This window comes from Rhynchophorus ferrugineus, unplaced genomic scaffold, assembly GCF_030347505.1.
Source record: "Rhynchophorus ferrugineus isolate W39M unplaced genomic scaffold, kcgeb_rfMv2 rfM2, whole genome shotgun sequence".
NCBI lineage: Eukaryota > Metazoa > Arthropoda > Insecta > Coleoptera > Curculionidae > Rhynchophorus > Rhynchophorus ferrugineus.
The window spans coordinates 35,360,401-35,380,111 of NW_027472581.1; the positions used below are offsets into that span (position 1 = coordinate 35,360,401).

General features: G+C 32.0%; 1 protein-coding gene across 3 annotated transcripts; it reads left to right on the forward strand.

Annotated features, from left to right (window-relative positions):
- Nucleotides 1–86: 86 nt before the first annotated feature.
- LOC143190754 (calmodulin-lysine N-methyltransferase) lies at nt 87–19,358 on the forward strand. Of its 3 annotated transcripts, XM_076395307.1 has the most exons (7): nt 87–227; nt 18,006–18,078; nt 18,278–18,382; nt 18,436–18,646; nt 18,702–18,828; nt 18,899–19,063; nt 19,112–19,358. In XM_076395307.1, coding segments are annotated over exons 1-7 (888 nt in total). In that variant the 5' UTR covers nt 87–225; the 3' UTR covers nt 19,317–19,358. The 3 variants fall into 3 exon arrangements, with proteins under 3 accessions (XP_076251422.1, XP_076251424.1, XP_076251421.1); XM_076395306.1 differs by lacking the exons at nt 87–227; nt 18,006–18,078; nt 18,278–18,382; ... (2 more) ...; nt 18,899–19,063; nt 19,112–19,358 and adding exons at nt 546–650; nt 768–948; nt 5,884–8,520; XM_076395309.1 differs by lacking the exons at nt 18,006–18,078; nt 18,278–18,382; nt 18,436–18,646; ... (1 more) ...; nt 18,899–19,063; nt 19,112–19,358 and adding an exon at nt 5,884–8,520 and having other exon boundaries at nt 111–227.
- The last annotated feature ends 353 nt before the right edge of the window (nt 19,359–19,711 follow it).

The window sequence follows — 19,711 nt, forward strand, 5'->3', positions numbered from 1 at the left end:
TCATCACTATTTTAAAGTCCTTAGCATTATATTAAACTATTATATAAATATATTAAATTATTATATTTATCAGGATGTATTTGAAATAAATTGACAGTTTTTATATGATTGACAGTTAGGTGTTACATTTAGAAAAGTGGACTATATTTATTATTAACAAATATTTTAGGTTTGTTAGTGTTTTGTTTTAATGTACTTTACTCAAACTGTGTTGATAAGGATAACATGTAAGTTGGTTTGTTTGTAAATATTTTTTGTGAGTATTTTTTTCTTATAATATTTATATTTTTTGAATATATAAACACAATCTATAAGGCCCCAATAATTTAATATATTGAATGATTTCGTTTAATTGTAAATGTAGTTTTGTGCATTTAAGACGTTAAATACATGTTTATTTCACTTCAATTGAGCACTTTCGCGAGTGAGGTTAGAATAAACAAATAGTGGATAAAAAAACACGTATAAATGATTGTTAGGTAATTATTAAGGTACTCTGGGTTATTTATAGCTCCCTATTGTGTCCCTACGGTTTTAAATAGAACGGACAGAGCATATCAACACGCACACTCCTCGTATTTCCCGCGGAAATCCAGTTGATTTTCCTATAATACGACGCGCACTGTGTTTTTAGTTATTCCCCATTCAAAGTAAGTCAATGTATGTTTTGTCGGTCAACTATTTTCGTGAAATTTGTTGTTTGACTGTTTGTCACATTCGACGGACGTCAAATGATTGAAACCTGATTTTTCTAATTGGGATTGCAGAGGGTCCAATAAAACGACATCCTGAAAATACTATGCGATCTATATGGACCAATCTAAAGACATATTAGACTTAAGTCAGAATTATCGGATTGATCTTGACCAAGTGTCATTTGTCGGCAAGACTAATGAAAAGAAAAAGGCTGCCCGAAGGCGCTGGGCCATCCTGGCCAAGGCTCTCAAGGTACCTGGATGTGCCCCATTACTTTATATTCCTTATTTTATTTCATTCAATTTCCATTTGCTTATAGCCATTTATTGTTGTGCCTTAAGTTACGAGCATGTTAATTTTTTGAAATATCAATTAGATATTTTATAAGTTTTATTTTGTACAGTGCTTGCCTTATTGAATTGTATTATTTTACACTGAAATGTTATCGTGTTGAATTAGCATTGAACATTTATTGAATCATCTTATTCAGAATTAATATAATGTATAATATAATAATAATATAACACCCAAGTTTATAGGTGGTAACTGTTGGTACATTGATTCTTTTTGTAATTTGATGATTAAATAACGGATAATTTAAACTTTTTTGGTGAAGAACTTTACCTTTTTACTATACATTATTTCTTTTTTTGTTGTGTTACTATTTATTCAATTTTCAGCATAGACTTATTACATTTTTTACTATTCATTTTAATATCTTAATGTATCACTATTTGTACTCAAAGTAATAATTGTCCTAATAGATATGTAGCATTCATTGTATCATATTTGAGTGTAATTTGTCTTTGATCAGATCACTTAAAGAATCATATAACATACATAATAACTGTCAAGTGTCTCTGGTTTTATATTTGGGCATTTTTTATTATAAAAATTCATTCATTCATTCAGTCATGAATTAAAATTTTTATAATTACCTTTTGAACGAATTATACAATATTTAACAAGTTTCAAACTGTGTTCCATAATAGAGTTAACAGGATTTTTGAAAAATTATGATATACATATTCATTTCATAAAACTCTTTCTCTGTTAATAATGTCATATAAAAAAAATCATGTGAAAATAGTTTCTTTTTACATTTCATTATTGATAATTGCATTTAAGAAACATGCCGACTGTTTTTTTAACTGATCTTTTTTGCTGGCTGGTCTGGTCTGTAGAAACGCCCTTAATAATCTTAAGAAAAACCATTTGGATAGTTTCTATATCGACATAATTCTTTCTTATCATCAACAAATGTAATTTTGGGAATAAGTTGAAACAACTTTAATTTTAATTTGGCTAGTTTTCGTAATGAATTCGTACAGTTTGGACAGTACAAAAATTTAGTTTTCACAAATTTTGATTGGCCAATATCTTGATCATCACTTTAGAGTCAGTGGCTTTACTGTGTAGTCAGTTATAGGGTAAATATTCATTATCAAATATTTCTCACCAACTGAAGCGTTTTGGTAAAGGATTTATCAATTTTAAAACTTATATTTAATACTCTGAGTGTTACTTACATAGTAATAATTGGGTCTTTAAATTTTGATAAAATATTGGTGATTAATTTAGCTCCCAATCAAGAAAACCATTAATAGAGGGCGCCAATATGTTATTTATTTTGGAGGGCACCTTCTATGACTATACATAGTTGAATAACAGCGTGACTAATTTCCATAAGAATAATTTATTTTAAAGCAATTGAACAATTGTTTAACGTTGAACGATTTACTGTTTTTGTTCTTGGATAATTTTTTGTAGGATATTCGGCTGTAATTCAAATACGTTGAAATTGTATTGTACGATAAATTATTCTATTCTATTGTATTTAGTTGATATAATTATGTGATTTCGGTATATGTTTGAATAACTGCACTCGCCGATGAGGATACATTTGAAAATTCTCGCCCGTCACATACGTACACCCGGTATGATTTCAATAATCGTGACGTCGGCAGCGTACCTATATTAAACCGGGCTGGATAATTGTTATAATGATTTGGATTTTAGCCAAGACGTATGCCGATTCGTAGCCAATCATTTCTCTTGAGGTATATTACTATAATTACGTTCGCTTTTGATAGATAATGGTTTTGATTCTCCTTTTAATTTCAAAGGCCGACCAAGCAGAATTGAACTCCGTCTTGAACGTTGCAACAGAGCCTTTGCCCGTATCCTGGTATCGGGCGGCGGTTATTTTTGCAATAACTTCGTATATATATATATATGGATTGGGAATAATGATGGTTACCATTTGTGTTTTATCAGCGGCAAGAACAAATGTAAATATTTAATTGTAAATTGTTTCATTGGTTTACATTCATTTTTTGCTTTTTTTGAATTTATTCTTATATTGTTTTGATCTAAAAACTTGACTTATGATAAATATCACATGCCTTTTTAATATGACTGATGAGGGTTATTTCAACCTTGTTGTCCAGGTCAATGAATGACGTTATTCAATAATTAGGTCTGGATTATAGGTGGGTGCATCAAAACACCATATTCAATATTGGCAGTTGGTTTCCGAAATCTGTTTAGTCGTCCATAACAGACTCAAAATTTAATCTCGTGTCTAACTAGAGCTGGTTTAGTGCTCGATTCTTTTCTACATTCAACAAGTTTAGCTTCGCAAATGCTCGTGATAGCTTGTTTTGTTTTCGTGCTTAACTTATCAGGAACTTATTTATTAAGTTCCTATATGCAATAGTTTATCTTATCATGTCCAACATTTTCAAGAATGTCATTAGCTTCTTCGTCATTGGAGAACCAAGGCAATATTGCCACATTAACTTAGAATTTTGGTTTACAACGTTTGTCATTTCTCGGTGTGTAGTCTCTCATTATCACTAATGTTTTGAAGAATTTTGTAGATATTTAACAATAGGGTTGACCAGTACCAACACAAATCAGATTTTATAGACTGATTCGGTTACACGTTCTGAAACATCAGACGACACTTTTTAACTAGGGTAAAACCTGAAGGAAAAATACGCTCCGAGTTTAATACGAATTTTACATTTTTAAAAACTACATTTGGCTATATAGTCGACGTCATCTATGACGTGCATTGGTTGTTTTGTTGGCTGGACTGTATAAGGATGAATGAATGAAAATTGAAGGACAACAATGAATTGTTATCAATCAGGTCGAAATTTACGTATGACGTATAATTTCTAAGGATGGTCTATACTATCAGATTCGATAGTTTTGGAATTTATCTTTTAGAAGTGACATTTTACTCACTATTATTATTTGGCATGTCATTACAAATCGGTTTACTATCTTTAAACTGTGAACTATACACTATGGCAGTTCGAATAGGAACTGCTCTCGACTTTCCGGGTTTATCATGATTTCCAATATAGGCTTGGTACAGGATACGTTAAAGAAGTGCGAACATGTATGAATATGAAAATAGTTCTTTTTTAAGTCAGGTTTTTTAATTTTTTCAGGCACTTGCATGTTTACTGATAATTTTTCCACATTAAATTTTTTTCCATCATTTTCAACAACTTTTCGCATCTTTCTGGTAATATATGATGTCGAAAGAACGTGGTCATTTAAGATAACTTCTTCTTTTACTTGATCTTTTTTGCATCTTTTTTTGTTTAAATGGTATCAGTAGATATTTGCAGTAACAATATCTTTTGGTTTTATTTACTCGTAATACATTACCTCTTTCCTATCCCATCATATATGGCTATAGTTTCGCGTGCAAACTACTGTTCCAAACGTAAAATCAAAAGGTATTTTGGTATCGAGTCATGACGAGTGGCTACTGTTATAACCCAAAGCCCAGAAAATCGTGGAGTAAGCGCACTCTTGCATCATTTTTTCTGTGCATATAGTGGAATGTAGTAATCTACTTAACACAATCCGGCTTAGTTTTCAATTGTATTCTTGGGGGGTGTAGAAATAGCAATTGATGAAAGCGATCATGTTATATTGTAGTTCAATGTTCTCCAATATGTCAAGAGACACGACAAAGCGATTTTTTTAGTACAAGGCTTGGTCACCGGTCGAAAAGTTGCTAAAGAAACTTATTTTAACGGGATATCTTACTCCACTAGCAATATTCACTGGATATTGTTTCTACTGGCCTATAAATTAGTTTTAAAGGATGTTTTAATTCGAAGCTTTATTGTGAAAAATCGTCCAATGTGTTTTATTCAAAGTATTGTCCATCGATGGCCGCTACCTTTTTCCCATGTTTCAGTCAATTTAGGGATTCTATCTTGAATAAGTATCTTTTGAAGCTATCCACGAATCGACCCATTTTTTGGTATCCTCATAAGAACTGAAGCGTTGTTCAGACATATCACGACTTATATGTAGTAAACAGAAGAAGCAAGGTTTGGAAAATACGGCGGGTTTCCAAGTATATTTTTACATCGGTTTTACAGCTGGCGTCTGGTCGAGCGTTGTCATGCTGAAGTATAACATTGTTGGGGTTTTGCTTCTATTCCCGTCGTTTTTTTGCGCAGTGTTTGACTAAAACGTATCAATTGTAGTCGATAGCGATCCGCATTGTAATGCCTTCAGATCCTCGTCTTGAAATTTTTGACTGTTCGGAATGCTCTTTGTCTTCGGTGTCAAAATCGCCACTTTTAATATATCGAAATCAGTACATGTTGAAATCGATGGAGCATTTTTGCCGTAAGCTGGATCGCAAATGCGATTAACTTGGCACAAATTCAGACATTTTCAACGAACCGTTTTTGTTCAAACTTCATTAAAATGACAAATACTCAAAAGTGAAGCATGTCGGTGAGCAACAACAAGTTGGCTGCAAATGGACCAGACGCGATTTAGTATACCTTAACACCATCTGTTGTAGATCTTTTAAAATTAATTTATAAGCCTGGTGCTTATTGTATGTATGTTACCTATAAGACGCCGGAAAGTCGTAACTAATGAAGGTCAATGCTTTATAGCAAATTATTTTTCATATTTCTTTATAGCAAAGCTTTAAAGTCCAAAAAAATCCTCAAACTTTTTTGTATACTCTAAAATTTATAATATTGCAATTTCTTTAGTTCTTTAGGCCAAACATGTAAGACAGGCAAATATGTTTATGGACTACAACTGGCGCAATTGTACATTAACAGTAGCAATTTTATTATTTTATTGTCGATTTTTTCAACGAATAACGCACATTATTCGCCTTTGATTCAGAGTCCTTCGGGTAGCCAGCCATCGAGTCCTACCGACGAGGTGTCTGTTCGTCGTATTTCCTCCTTTATGCTGTTGAAAACCAGAGAACTGCCTGTGCCACCTTGCTCCGATCTAAACGAACAGATCTGCAAGCGTGTTTGGTTTGAATACTCGCTGTCCATCGGCCAGACAAGCTTTACCATCAACGTTGGCCATCGAACTAGAACGTTCAGCGCCGAAGATTTGATGGGTTTCAATAACACTGGCAACGTTTGCATCTGGCCTTCGGAAGAAACCCTGAGTTACTACGCCTGTGCCAACCTGGGCTTGTTTCTCGATAGGAACGTGCTGGAACTAGGCGGAGGCATGTCCTGCTTGGCCGGGCTGTTTATTGCCAAGTACGCCGCTTCTACCACTGTACTGGTTACTGACGGTAACCGCAATTCTGTGGACAACGTGCAGGCCATGCTGCAATGCAACACATTTTCTTGTCCTACCTCCTGCTCACTCTTGAAGTGGGGCGAAGCCCCACGGACCGCGCTGCAATACGACGTGATTGTTTCGGCTGATTGTTTGTTCTTCGACGATGCCCGTCACGATTTCGTTGAGTGCCTTCATCAGTATTTAGCGCCAGGGGGCCTGGCTCTTGTAATGGCGCCTCAAAGAGGGTCTACTCTCGACCATTTTATCATACAGTCAGAGACCAGGGGCCTAAAGTGTAAGAAACTGATCAGGTACGACGAGACGGTATGGGACAGGCGGATGCAGCTGTTGAATCAGGATGAATACAACGACAACATTCACTATCCGATCTTGGTGGAGGTCACGAAACCGTAAACGAAAAATTTCGTTATTTCCTTGTCGGTGATTTGGAAGTGCTTTTGTTGATAAGCTCTTGTCCATAATTAAATTAATTTTTCATTGGTAGTAAAGTCAGAATTGTCAGCGTTATGCTAGACATAAAAACATATCATTAAAAGGTGGTCAAAATCCAATGGTAAGTAGAAAAACTTCCTCGTGATAATTATTAAGATTGAACCATACATATAAATGTATGTGCTAACGTCAATTTTCACATGCATTATTCCAGTTACGGAATCTAGTGGACAAACACTTATTAACAAAAGAACTGGTTTATTGATAAGCTTTCTTTGTTATTAATGCCATTATGATAAACGAATCCAAAACTACTACGACTAATAATCGTTGTTTGTCCAGGAATTTTCGTCATCACTTTCTTTCAATCTGACCCTAACTAACGTCGACGTAAAAGACAAATGTAAGTGTCCTTAGATGTTAAATGAATCGCACTTTTCCCAGGAATTTATGACGACGACATTCCCCCCCCCCACTCTTACCCTTGTCACCTCTTTCCCTGATCCCCGATAATTCGAAAACGGTTTTATTACTAAATTTGTTCAATGCCAACGTTTTAAGTTTAGTAATAAGATTTGTCGGCACTAAGTGTTCGTATGTGGGTTGTTTCAGTATCGAACCGAAAACAAAATACTTTTTGGATTATTTAATTCAGAACCACGATTTAGAAGATTACCATAAGCAATTATATTACGATGACATTTCTTTTGTCATATTTCTAACTTTTCACAGCTGACTTTTCGTAGTCTTGTCTGACAGCTCTCGAAAGTTACGTTATTTCTTAGATTTTCCAAAAGCGTTTATTGAGTACAAACTAAATTTTATTTTATGTATATAAATAAACCCCGATCTCATTAATTATATTTCCGCTACTATTTGTCAATGTCATTCCATTTCATCTTTGAACGATACTGAGACAGCCTTATTACACATGTATCTAGTCTGATTAACCTTATCTGTGATACAAAATACCAATTTTTCCTTGTAAACCTTTTGTAGTGGTGTACAATGGCGATCGTCCATTTATTAGGATTCCTCAAATCGAATTTAGCTAGTTTAAATGTACGGACGACCGACTAGCACCATGTAATCCATGTAGCGTTCGCATTTAAGCGACTTATTAAATTAATTATACATATAGAATTAACATAGATAGCCAATAAATTTGACATTGACGTTCTTGAACGTGACCTTTTCATCTTTCTAAATAAAGCATAGTTCAATTTTAATTGTACTTTGATCAAATCCAATTAAAATTTAATTAATTTAAGCCGAGATATAATTAAATTTTATTAATATTTTAGCTTTTATTTAATTTTGATTTAATTAAGAATGGAAATACGTATACGTTCAAGAAACGTCATCTGGGTATTAAATTAAATGATGTTTATGAAAATAATTCTAAAAGCATATTCTATAATACAGGGATTTTTACGATTGTATTAGATTATTTTATTTTATTTAGCCGGATTTATAGCAGTATTGTAAAGTTATCTTTTTAGTGTTTAATATTATTCTACTATATATAAGAAGTGATCCAATAGGTTTTTGTTTCGTTTAATAGGAACACTCTGTATATTTAGTAAAATACTATTTTGAATATTATTACGATATTTATACATACATAAATTCTCGATTTACTAAAACAATGTGGTATTAGTAGAACCTCGAAAGTATTTTGAATGTAATTTATTTTTTTTAAAATGGGTTTTGTGAAATTAGTTTGTATTGTGGGTCCATTACATCGTCGCTAGTCAAAATAATAAATGCCTCTATAGTTAAGATGTGTTTTATTTTTCGGGGTTCATCGTTTTCTTATTGTTTTCTATTAGCGTGTCAGATTTTTCTTTTTAATAATCACTTGTTTTTAATAAAATTAATTTTAACGTATTTAGATTTAGTGCATAGTTTTTAATTTTAGATTGTAGTAGACATATTCCAGACATCAACATATTCTCGAATTACTAATGCTTGAGTACTGTCAATTGCTTCATGCCTATCTTATATAAAAGAATTCCCGTGATAATTGTGGACTCAGACCAGCACTAAAGGTGCTTCAAGTCAAACATGATATGATTCTGATTCTATTTAAATTGTCGTTATTTTTATTACATGTGTACCAAGATTAAGTTGTAATTACAAAAATCGAATAAGCTAATTCATGAAGAACAAATAGTTGATTATTAAATAGTGCTGTACTTTATCTCTTCATATTGGGCTAGTTTGTAAAACTTGGGTAAATAGTGTTTGGAAAATAACGGCAGGATACAATCTTGGGTTTGATATGAAAAACGCAATTTAAAGGTTCGTGAAATGGGTATTATTTTTTTGAAGTCATCGTTGAACAATCATTATTTAAAAAATAACTATTACTTCTATTGATTGATTCATCACATTTAACGTTTACAAATATTTGGACGAAGATTTACTATATTTTGAAGAAACATATGAATGCCTATGATTAGGAATGTTTTTTTTGTATGTAGTTTTGTTAGGCGGTTTTTTCTTACAAAAAAGTATGTATTCTTCTTAAATAAGATCATAAAAATAGGTCAAAATTATAAATTTCCCTATCGTTATTTTCTATAATTTATGGGTTGTATAAATAATTTGAGTGATGTTTCAATTTCGGCTTTCCACAGATATACATACACCAAATAATAATGGACTAGCTTTAATTGCTGTTAATAGTGAAGAAAATATGATATTTTTTTATGTTCTCACTAGCCGAGAAGGAAAGTATATGAATAATCTCTATGATGGAAAAAAATAGTGAGCAACGAAGACAGACAATGCTAAGAGCAGCATACAGACTATGATGTATTCATAACACTTTTTAGAAGCACAATTAAATTAGAAGAGCATAAGCCTCTTGGCATTAAAATAAGTGTCAGAGATTGTTTGTATAACGTTATTCATTAAAGTGCCAAGTATGGGGCATTTTATATTTAATATATTTCTCGGACAGGATCAAATTTGACAATATGCACGACTTTAATATTTTTGAATTTGAAATCGCCTTTGCTAAAGAAAAAAGTCATGAGCAGGAATCTATATCGCCGTTAGGACAGTAACTAAACACTTTTAAATATAAAGGGGTAAAATATTTTGTGAATGCCAATTATATTATATATAGATAAACTAAAAATTTTGTACAATAATTGTATAATTTAGTAAAGTAAAGGGAATAATTTAAAAATGATATGTTGTACTTGTTTTTACAGTATTTTCAATATAAACAATTTCAATATAAAGACACATTTCAATATATTTCAAGAACTAACCTTTTTAAATGACATTTAATTAAATATAATTGCCATTAAGTTTCAATAATCAACAAAGTATTGATAAGTTTAAGTTACTGCATCACTGAACATTATAACAAATTATAAGTAAGATTATTTTCAGACTTATAACAACTTCAGATCATCAAATATAAGTATACATTAATATTTCTTTACTTTTATGCTATAAACATAAATGTGTAATAATAAATAATGTAATGTGTTTGTATATTTAAACAGAGAATATATGTATAAAACAATGTTGATATTTGACTTTATTATGCATGTATGGAACAATAACGAACGTAATTAGGTAATTTATTTTTTACAATTTAGAAATGTATATTAAAGGAATATATTTACAATCATTATATTGACTATTGATATTGAAAACTACCTTTTAAATGTTATAATTTTAAATTGCATACGTTTCAATAATCAACAAAGTATTGATAAATTTAAATTACTACACCATTGAAAGAACTATTGACTTTTTAAAACTTAAAATATTAAGGTCTATAAAGTAAATAATCAAAATAATTGATACAACGTTCAAAGAATAACATATCATATATATAGTTACATAACAAGATATGTAATGTAAATATGTATGTAAGCATTAATTGTAAATAATATTAATATTTATCAACGCTTTAAAATGTTTACAAAATTATTGTTAATAATTCATAATTTCTTTTTTGTCCCATGTGTTCCGTCTACACAAATTATGTAATTAGTTTCATTATAACTGCTACATATTTTCATTAATTTATTTATGTATTAATATAGTCTATCTTTTATCCATATTTCTCACCTGTATAATATGTACTGCAGAAATAATATATACACCAGGCTGCTTAAAAGAATCATTAATTTACTCAAATTTTTAAACAAAATTGCATTGTTCTTTGTTTATTTACTCGATTCTTCAATCTCATTCTTACAGATAGCTGATCTTTAATTCGCCTTGTTTATCTATTATTTTCTACTTTGTCTTATGTCCCACATGGGAACTAACGACTCACAAACAAATGAGAAATTAAATTCTCTGAAGCTGTTTTATAATTGATAATGTTCTTTACAAAATGTAGTTTAACTCTTGACGCACAAATTAAAGAAACCTAAAATGAATCAGAAGTTAATACCACTAAAATGTATAGAAAAATCTTAATAAAATTTAGAATTACTTCTAGTACAATGAAATACTATGTCTCTAGAATCATGTCAATTGTTATCAGTCCTTAAGCAAGAATATTTTTTTCTCAGCTCTTCTCTGTTCACCACAAATCCGCGACAAGACGGTCCTTCTACTGTTGCAATAGTCCGTGTTCGAATCCTGCTGGCTCATAGATGTTTTACCTTTGTGTTTGTAATTGTAAATGGCTTTAGCAAACCTTGGAAAAACCGATAAAGAATAATCATTCGCGTCAGTAACCAGGTCGGGTAAAACCGGATGGTCTCTAAATTGGTTACTGGCCAGTCGATAGGCTTAATGCACGAGGACCGTGGTTCGGAGCCCACCTTCAGATAAACCCTCATTGGTAAAAAGGAGACTGGAAATAGTTTTAAAATAACGATATTAAACGTTTCAATGTAAAATTTTAGGGATTTGTCTTCTGTTCTGTCTTCTGTCCCCGATTCAAAATCGCCGGCATTTTGCGGTACAACATTGCCAGATTTTGATCTTACAACTTGCGTGCCCATAGTTGATTTACGTAAACATAAACGACGAATAATCTACCGTATAAAATTTGGAGTTGGCAACGTGTCGGCCAGAGCCCAAAATATTTGTTTATATATTTTGTCACCGATCTGATGGGATCTGATGGCTATTAATGGTTGCTTGATTCAGGCGTATTTCGTTTTATTATAATTGATTTATTTGTAAGGCATATTACACAAAAATGTTAGGCCTAAAACCTAGCTTTAACCGTGTCAAATTTCACATCTCCAGGTGCCCCCTTTTCTATATATATATATATATATATATATAGATTATAATTATTAATGAATTTTCTTATAACCTTAAGGTATTTAGATTTAGTTGTTGTCATTTAATTGTATATATATCATCTGATATGGCCGTAATTGCTATAGTCCACGACTATTGCCAAAATAATACGTCGTGAACTGTGCCCAATAGTTTTATTTCGAAATTAACCCTGACGCTTATTATGTTTATTATTGCTCTGTAATACAATCGAGTTTAATTTACATTAGGAAAAAATTGGCACCGCTCGGAGACGCCTGTTAGACCAGATACGAGGATTTATTTATTAAGGCTGGAAACGTTTTATATTAAAGTTTGATTTATTCGCTGTATTAATAGTTCTAACATATACAATTTTGCAATTCCCTGTGTAATAATGTTTTTATTTTGACATATATTACTGGGTTGGCAAATAATAATCATTTTGGTTTAATGCGGTCAATTGTTTTTTATAACAGTCGCTCCTAATAGTGTTTAACATTAAGTAATAACAGTCCATTAAATAATATATCTTTCTGTATATATTCTGTAAATATTTTTAAAAAAATTGAACCGAGTATAAAAAATAAATAAAGAACTCACTAAAAAGTAAAAATATAATCAAACTTACATTTTTAATACAAAAAAAAAACATTTTAAAATAAAATATGTACATAATAATCGCTGTAATAACTAAGTAAAAATAAACAAAAACCTTATTTAACCTATTTACTACATGTACTTTATATTCTACTATATACACACAATTTATTTACAATATTATTTTACTACTACTAACTGATCAGTTTGAAGTCGGTGCCGAACCTAAACAGTTATATTAAATTAAATTTGTTTTGTTCCTAATTTAATTTTGTGTATATTATTATTTTTGTATTGTTTGGGTTAAAACGTTTTTGTTTTTTTTTTAAATCTAGATCTGATTTAATGTTTACTTTTTTGTGAGTTCCTTATTATTATGAAGTCGATTCAAATTTTTTAAAAAATATTTTATTTTTCTCTTTTTAGTGTTAGATATTTACTCAATAAATTACGCTGTTATTTTATTAAGTACCACAATGGATAAGTCAAGTAAAGATGCAACCCATATGATGAAAAATAGGAACCATTACACCATAGAGGTAGATGCCTGCAATGTTTCTACGCCTTCTCATATAATATAGTTGGTACTAAAAACCAAACAACGGCTTTTGCACTGAACGACTTTGGTAAGCAAACCCTTACTAAAAACTCCTCAAAAACTGCTGAAGGGTACAACTGTCCGATCCCTGCTTTCATCGTCAGCTTACCTAAATAAATTCAAAGTATACAATTAGTTTTCTGTACGTCCTCATAATATTTAAAGAAATATCTTCTATCACATGTCGCATCAGCTCAGCAATAACATTATACACAAATATCTAATTATTTTAGACAAAAAAATATGTGAAAGCATTGTACGTGTCTTGGAAATTTGAGGATTTTCCCGGATTCGGCCATCAGATCCTGATTTGGTTCCTATGGGACCACCTCGGAAGTGCACTCTTTCGAATAAATAATCATTTGTAAATCGGTCCACAATTGATGGAGAAATTGGTGAACATACTTAAAAAAATATACAGTCGAACATAGAACCGTCTCCTTTTTTGAAATCGGTTAAAAATGCTGTTAAACTTTCACTTGTTGCTATTTGATTTGAATAGGTCTGAAATCCATCCAATGGCTAATTCCATGTGCCGATTTTGGTTTCAGCGATTTTGATGTCAATGACAACGAGTGAGCTGGAAAGCCTGAAAAGTTCGAAAATAAAGATAATTGGATGAAAACTAATCTCAAATTGTCAATTGTTGAAAACGCCTATTACACGAGTTAACTGAAAATCATTCCGAATCGCTACGAAATCGGGGTGTCGGCTAAGCAAAAATAATAATAATTTGTGGCCTGGTTTTATTACGACTGCCGATGAAAAAAGGTTCTACTACGACAATCCCAAGCTCAATAATTCATGAATTAGTTAGCTAGGAAAATACAGTACATCTACTCCAAAGCGGTATATTCATGGTCATAAAGTCTTGCTGTTCATATGGTGGGATCACCAAGGTGTAGTTTATTACCAGCTACTGAAACAGAATTGTTGCTCAATGCATCAATTGTTGCTGCAGATATTTACCGGCGTCAGTTGAATAAGGACCAGCAATAGCGAGTAACATACGCAAACTCATTCTTTTGAATGACTACGCTCGACTCGATACGTTGCAAGAGTTGTGGAGGATGCACTGTTGCAGCTCGAATAGGAAATTCTGCCACACCCAGCGTTTTGATTGTCACTTGTTCAAATGGACGTTGCCTGACGCACGATTTCGAAATGCTGAAGAAATGTTGCCAAAAAGATGAGGGAAAGTTGTAGAAAATTATGGACAACAATTTATACATCCAACCACCTAATAAAACTTGTTTTTTTTTATCTTTGAAGAAGTTTTCAACTTTCCTTTCTCTCCGATTACATAGTATCTTTTTTGACCTATATCTTATTAATTGACTGTTGATACTCTTAACAGGTCAATTGAAAAGTCCCCGGCCTGTCATAGTAAAACACATTTTTTTTGACCAAATTAGTTTTTTTTATTCAACATAATTCCTTTCAAGGGTGATACACTGATTATAGCGACCCTCCAACTTTTCGATACCATTTTTGTAGTACGATTTGCCGTTTGCTTCAAAATAGGCCTCAGTTTCGGCGATCACCTCTTCATTCGACGAAAATTTCTTCCCAGCGAGCATCCTTTTGAGATCTGAGAATAGGAAATAGTCGCTGAGTTTTCGGAGATTTCGTCCTTCAAACGGTTCAATAACGCTATGTAATAGTCGCTGTTCATGGTCCTTTCTTTTTCAAGGTTTTCAAAATTATTCCATGCACATCCCAATATACAGACCTTGCCAGCCGACTGTTGCGTTTTCCCACGCTTTTGAGCGAGTTCATCATGTGCAGTCCACTCGGATTACTGTCGATTGGACTTCGGAGTGAAATGATGGAGCCATATTTCATCTATTGTCACATACCGACGCAAAATCTCGAGTTTATTACGCTTGAACATCTCCAAACGCTGCTCCAAATATTCGTGAATGATATGATGTCACGTTCAGTTTATCTTTAAAGTGTCTACTATTTCATTCAATTTAAATTTACGGCCATTCAAAATCATTTTGTGGATTTTTTAAATGTTTTTGTCGGTAACAACCTCTTTTGTGCCCACTGTGTTCACCGTCTTCGGTGCTCATTTCACCACGTCTAAACTTAGCATACCAATCCTTGATGGCTGATTTTCCTGGGGCAGTATCCGGAAATTCGGCATCAAGCCAAGTTTTTGCCATAACTCTTTAATAATTCCAACAATACGGGAATAACAAAAAGTAATACAAAATCTTAAATAACACTGTTTAAAATTAAATAACACTTAATTTTAACGAACACTTTTTAAAAAAACCTTTAACTCCAGCGAGTACATTATTGTCGACGAGTTAAACTCTTAACTCCAACGGCTAACCGCAGGGTTTGTTTATATATTTTGTGTCACCGATCTGACAGCTATTCCTGGTTACTTGATTTGGGCGTTTTTCGTTTTATTGGATTATATTTATTTAGCGCATATTTCACAAAAATATTAGGCCTAAAAATTCTTCCTCGATATAAGCTTTCACCGTGCCAAATTTTACTCCTCCAGGTGCCCTCTTTTTTTTCAAAGCAAGGAAGGCAAAATTTTCATTAAGCCAACTAATATATATATATATATATATATATATATATATATAAGAGGTATAAAATAATTTAGACTGAGACACATTTAAAATAAACTTAATTAACATTTTCGTTGCAACATCATAAAACATCCCAAAGTATAATTAACAAAATATCAGTCATCAATAAACCGAATATCATTAGATTTGACTGTGTCTTTAGCGACAGTAACTTCGAAAAGCAAATCCGAAATCCAGTCCCAAAAACTATAAATAAACGACAAATATAAATCCGATTTCCATATGGATCGATGAAACAACGCCAGTTGACCCGGATGTATTTTATATGAAGCGGGAGAACGTGCGGAGATATCTGGGAAGCCTTCCTGCCAGTCGTCTGATCCCTTCCCCCCTGGCCATTGAAATGAATTGAATAAAACATAACGGACGCCCGTCCAAAAATAGATTCACAAAAGCCGGTTTCACATAGTCGGTTTAATGGTTAAGTTTAATGGTCGGTTCAGATTTCTTCCCCGTAACTCTTTGTTTTCATTGAGAGTATCTTGTACGACCGAGTTCCAGAAATATCGCGGCAGTGCGCTCATGAGCAATTCGTTTTTTGACGGTACTGTTTTAATTATGACCCTGTATTAAGTCATAAACCGATCGTTTTATAGGCAACATGGCGAAATTGCGAGCGCTGTGTGAAAAAAAGCATATTGAACATAAGCATCGAAAGTTTAACTGCCCATAAAACCTAAACATATCGCCCCGATCGTTTGGAGATGTCACAATCGATGATAAAATGCTTGTTATAATTATACATATATTCTATCAAAATCGATAGTGTTCAAAAAGTAATTAGTCCCGGAAAACCATTGACGTCGCGACCTCAATAGAGGGTGCGGAAAGATATGTAAAAAATAACAGAAAATACCTTGATTTCATTAATTTTTCATATTCTATAAATGCTTGTATAAAAAATGTAATGAATTAAAAATGATTCCTCATTCCAATACTTTAATTCAATATCAACATCGGGGTTTTACTATGTGCAAATTATTAGAAAATACATACTGATATACTAATCCCGTAATCGCCTTGCTTATATATTAATGCAAGTACAACGGAACATAGTAATTGATTGATTTGCAAATTAAGATTGTACTAAGCATATTTAATATAAGATGTAATTAATTTAAAAAAGCTATGTGAAAATATCTTGGATTCGATCCCGGTATACATAAAAATACTATGGTATAACATATTCAACTATTTAATCCAACTTAGTCAAAACGTTAAAAAGCAACCGTAACAAAAATGTAGGGAGGGAAGGAACCTGTTTTTATGCACGCTTATACGCATTGGACGTAACGAATCGAAATTTTTTGATATATAATACTCATTATATGTTATTATTATTACTTAATTGATTATTATTTTATTATGTTCTGCGCTAAAATTATTAATAATCCACCGTCCATTACAATCTTTAAATATGTAATTACAGAAACATTAAGATCAAATTCTACTAAAATTATTGAATCAAAGTTGAGAATGGCATTCTCGGCGCAATTCAGGTTCTATTCTGTGACCCTAGACATACACGCCGATTTTTCCTCGAGGGAATATTTTCAGTCGTTGCATATAAAGGCCACATCAGTTTAAGTCTAAATGCCATTCAGATAAATAAAAGCGTAATTCAGAGTTTGATTTTTGAAAGAAAAACGTCAAGTACAATGACAGTGGTCCAATGCGTATTTTTCCCTGACGTAGTAGACATATAAATTTAATTTGTACAAAATACAAAAATCTTTTATTTCAAAAAGCAAAAAAATCAAACAACCCACAAAATTCTATAAAATTTGTTATCGACTAGTATATTCCGGGGGAACTATCTCATAAAAAAATTTTATGCTGGCATACTCTAACATAAATGAATAGTATATAATAAACGTGTCCATAGAAAACGAATATTCCAGTCGTTAAAAACATAAAAATTGTCAGTGTTGAAGTTGCGTTTAGTAAAAGCACGCTGTTTATGCGATTATCGTTGGAGGAATTTCAAAAAGTTGGGCTTTTGGTTTATTTATCCTTTGGATTTTCGAATTTTGATGATTTGTTTTTGTTATCGAATACGGTTTTTATTATCCTCTCTCCGTTGTTATGTTCCATTCCGCGGGGGCCAGAATGGATTGTGTTTATTTTCACTTTGTAGGCACCGTTTATTTGAGTTTTTATGTCCGGCTTTTATTGTTTTTTTCGTTTTGTTGATTATCTAGGGCGGATTATTGGAAATCGCAGGATAGAAAGTACTGCGACTTTTGCAAATGCTGGATAGCAGACAATAAACCGGTAAGTAACTTACTACAACACAAAATTACGGGTCAGTCCATGTACCCAATGGTAAAAAATAATGTCCATGTAAGGGAATAACTTTATATTTATAAATTGACACTTTTTTTCAAGTAATATAATTGTCAATTTGAACTAAATTTCAACAAAATAATGGAAAATAAAATTAACATTTAATATAATTTAAACATTAATTCAGAGTAGGGATTTTCACGAAAACGGAAGAAGACACAAGGAAAATGTTAAAAAACGACTTAGGACCATTACTAAGGATAGTGCCAAAGCACATAAAGAATCAGAGAAGGTTTGTTAAAAATATTTTAATACATAAGCATATTAATATATTTCTGATTGTAGACAGATGCAGCAATTAGAGCTATGGAATCCGCTGCCATGGAGGCATATAAGAGAGATGTGGCTAGCAACGTCGCCGCCGATCTAACTTCTATAGCTATCAATAAAAGGTTACAAGAAGAAAATCTACAAATTGCCAGTGGGAGTAAAAAAATTTGGCAAGAAGTAGTAACAAAAGATGGGAAAAGTTATTTTTGGAATACACTCACCAACGGTGGAAATAATGCTTTTTTTGTCTATCATAGTATGTCATAAGAAATTCTTTTTAGAAACTATTTGGCAGCCACCTCCTGAAGATTATCTATCCATTAAAGAGCAAAGAGAAGAAAGAGATAAAGAAACAGCTAAGCAACTGAAAGAAGTAGAAAAATATAGACAAAAAGAATCACTCTTGAGGTAAAAGTCATATAAATAATAAAGTAAAGGTCATATAAATAGTAATAATGTGATTATATAATTTATGTAGATTACAACAACAACAGCGTGAAGAGGCTGAAGATAAAGCAAAATTGGAGAGAGAAAAAATGAAAGCCAGGCGAGTTAAAGAAGATACTCCACCACCAGTTTATGCTCCTATACTGGAGCCCGGTAAAACAAATCCCTATGGTAGATGGCAAACTGTAAAAGAAAGGTATATTGATCTATAGCATAATTTTTTTTTCTATTTCACATGTTTTAGTGCTCCATTGGATTTACAACTGCCACAACAGGAATATTTTGACTGTCCAGTTGTAGTTGAGTCTGAACCCGAGCCTGTAGTAAAGGAATTTAAAGAAAAAACTCTTGAATGTTTAGATGAGGGCGGTAGTGATACTAGTTTTAAAAAGCGAAAAATTCCATCAGGAGCAAAAAGGAATACTAGACAAAGATTAGATGTTGATTAAGATGTAACTTTTTAATAATAAACATATGTGATAGTAAATATATATATTTTTGTTTGCTCTTAAGTCAAAGCATCCTTATTATAAAACAAAAAAAAATATTTCATCATAGTGGTATATCGATATTTTTTGAAAAAAGTCGATGTTTTTGAACTTATATCGATATTTTTTCAAAATAAATATATTTTTTAAACATTTTAGGCCTTTAAAATTGGCACTTAATTTTAAATGATTAGTATGTTTTGGTACTTAAATGTATATAGCAAAAATTATCAATATTTCTCTAGATTATTTCATCAACTTATGAACGTGTGGATATAATTAGGGGTTATATTTTTTCTATGTTAGGGGTGTTGGTCACCGAAAAAAATTAATTACCAAAAAAAGTATCGATATAT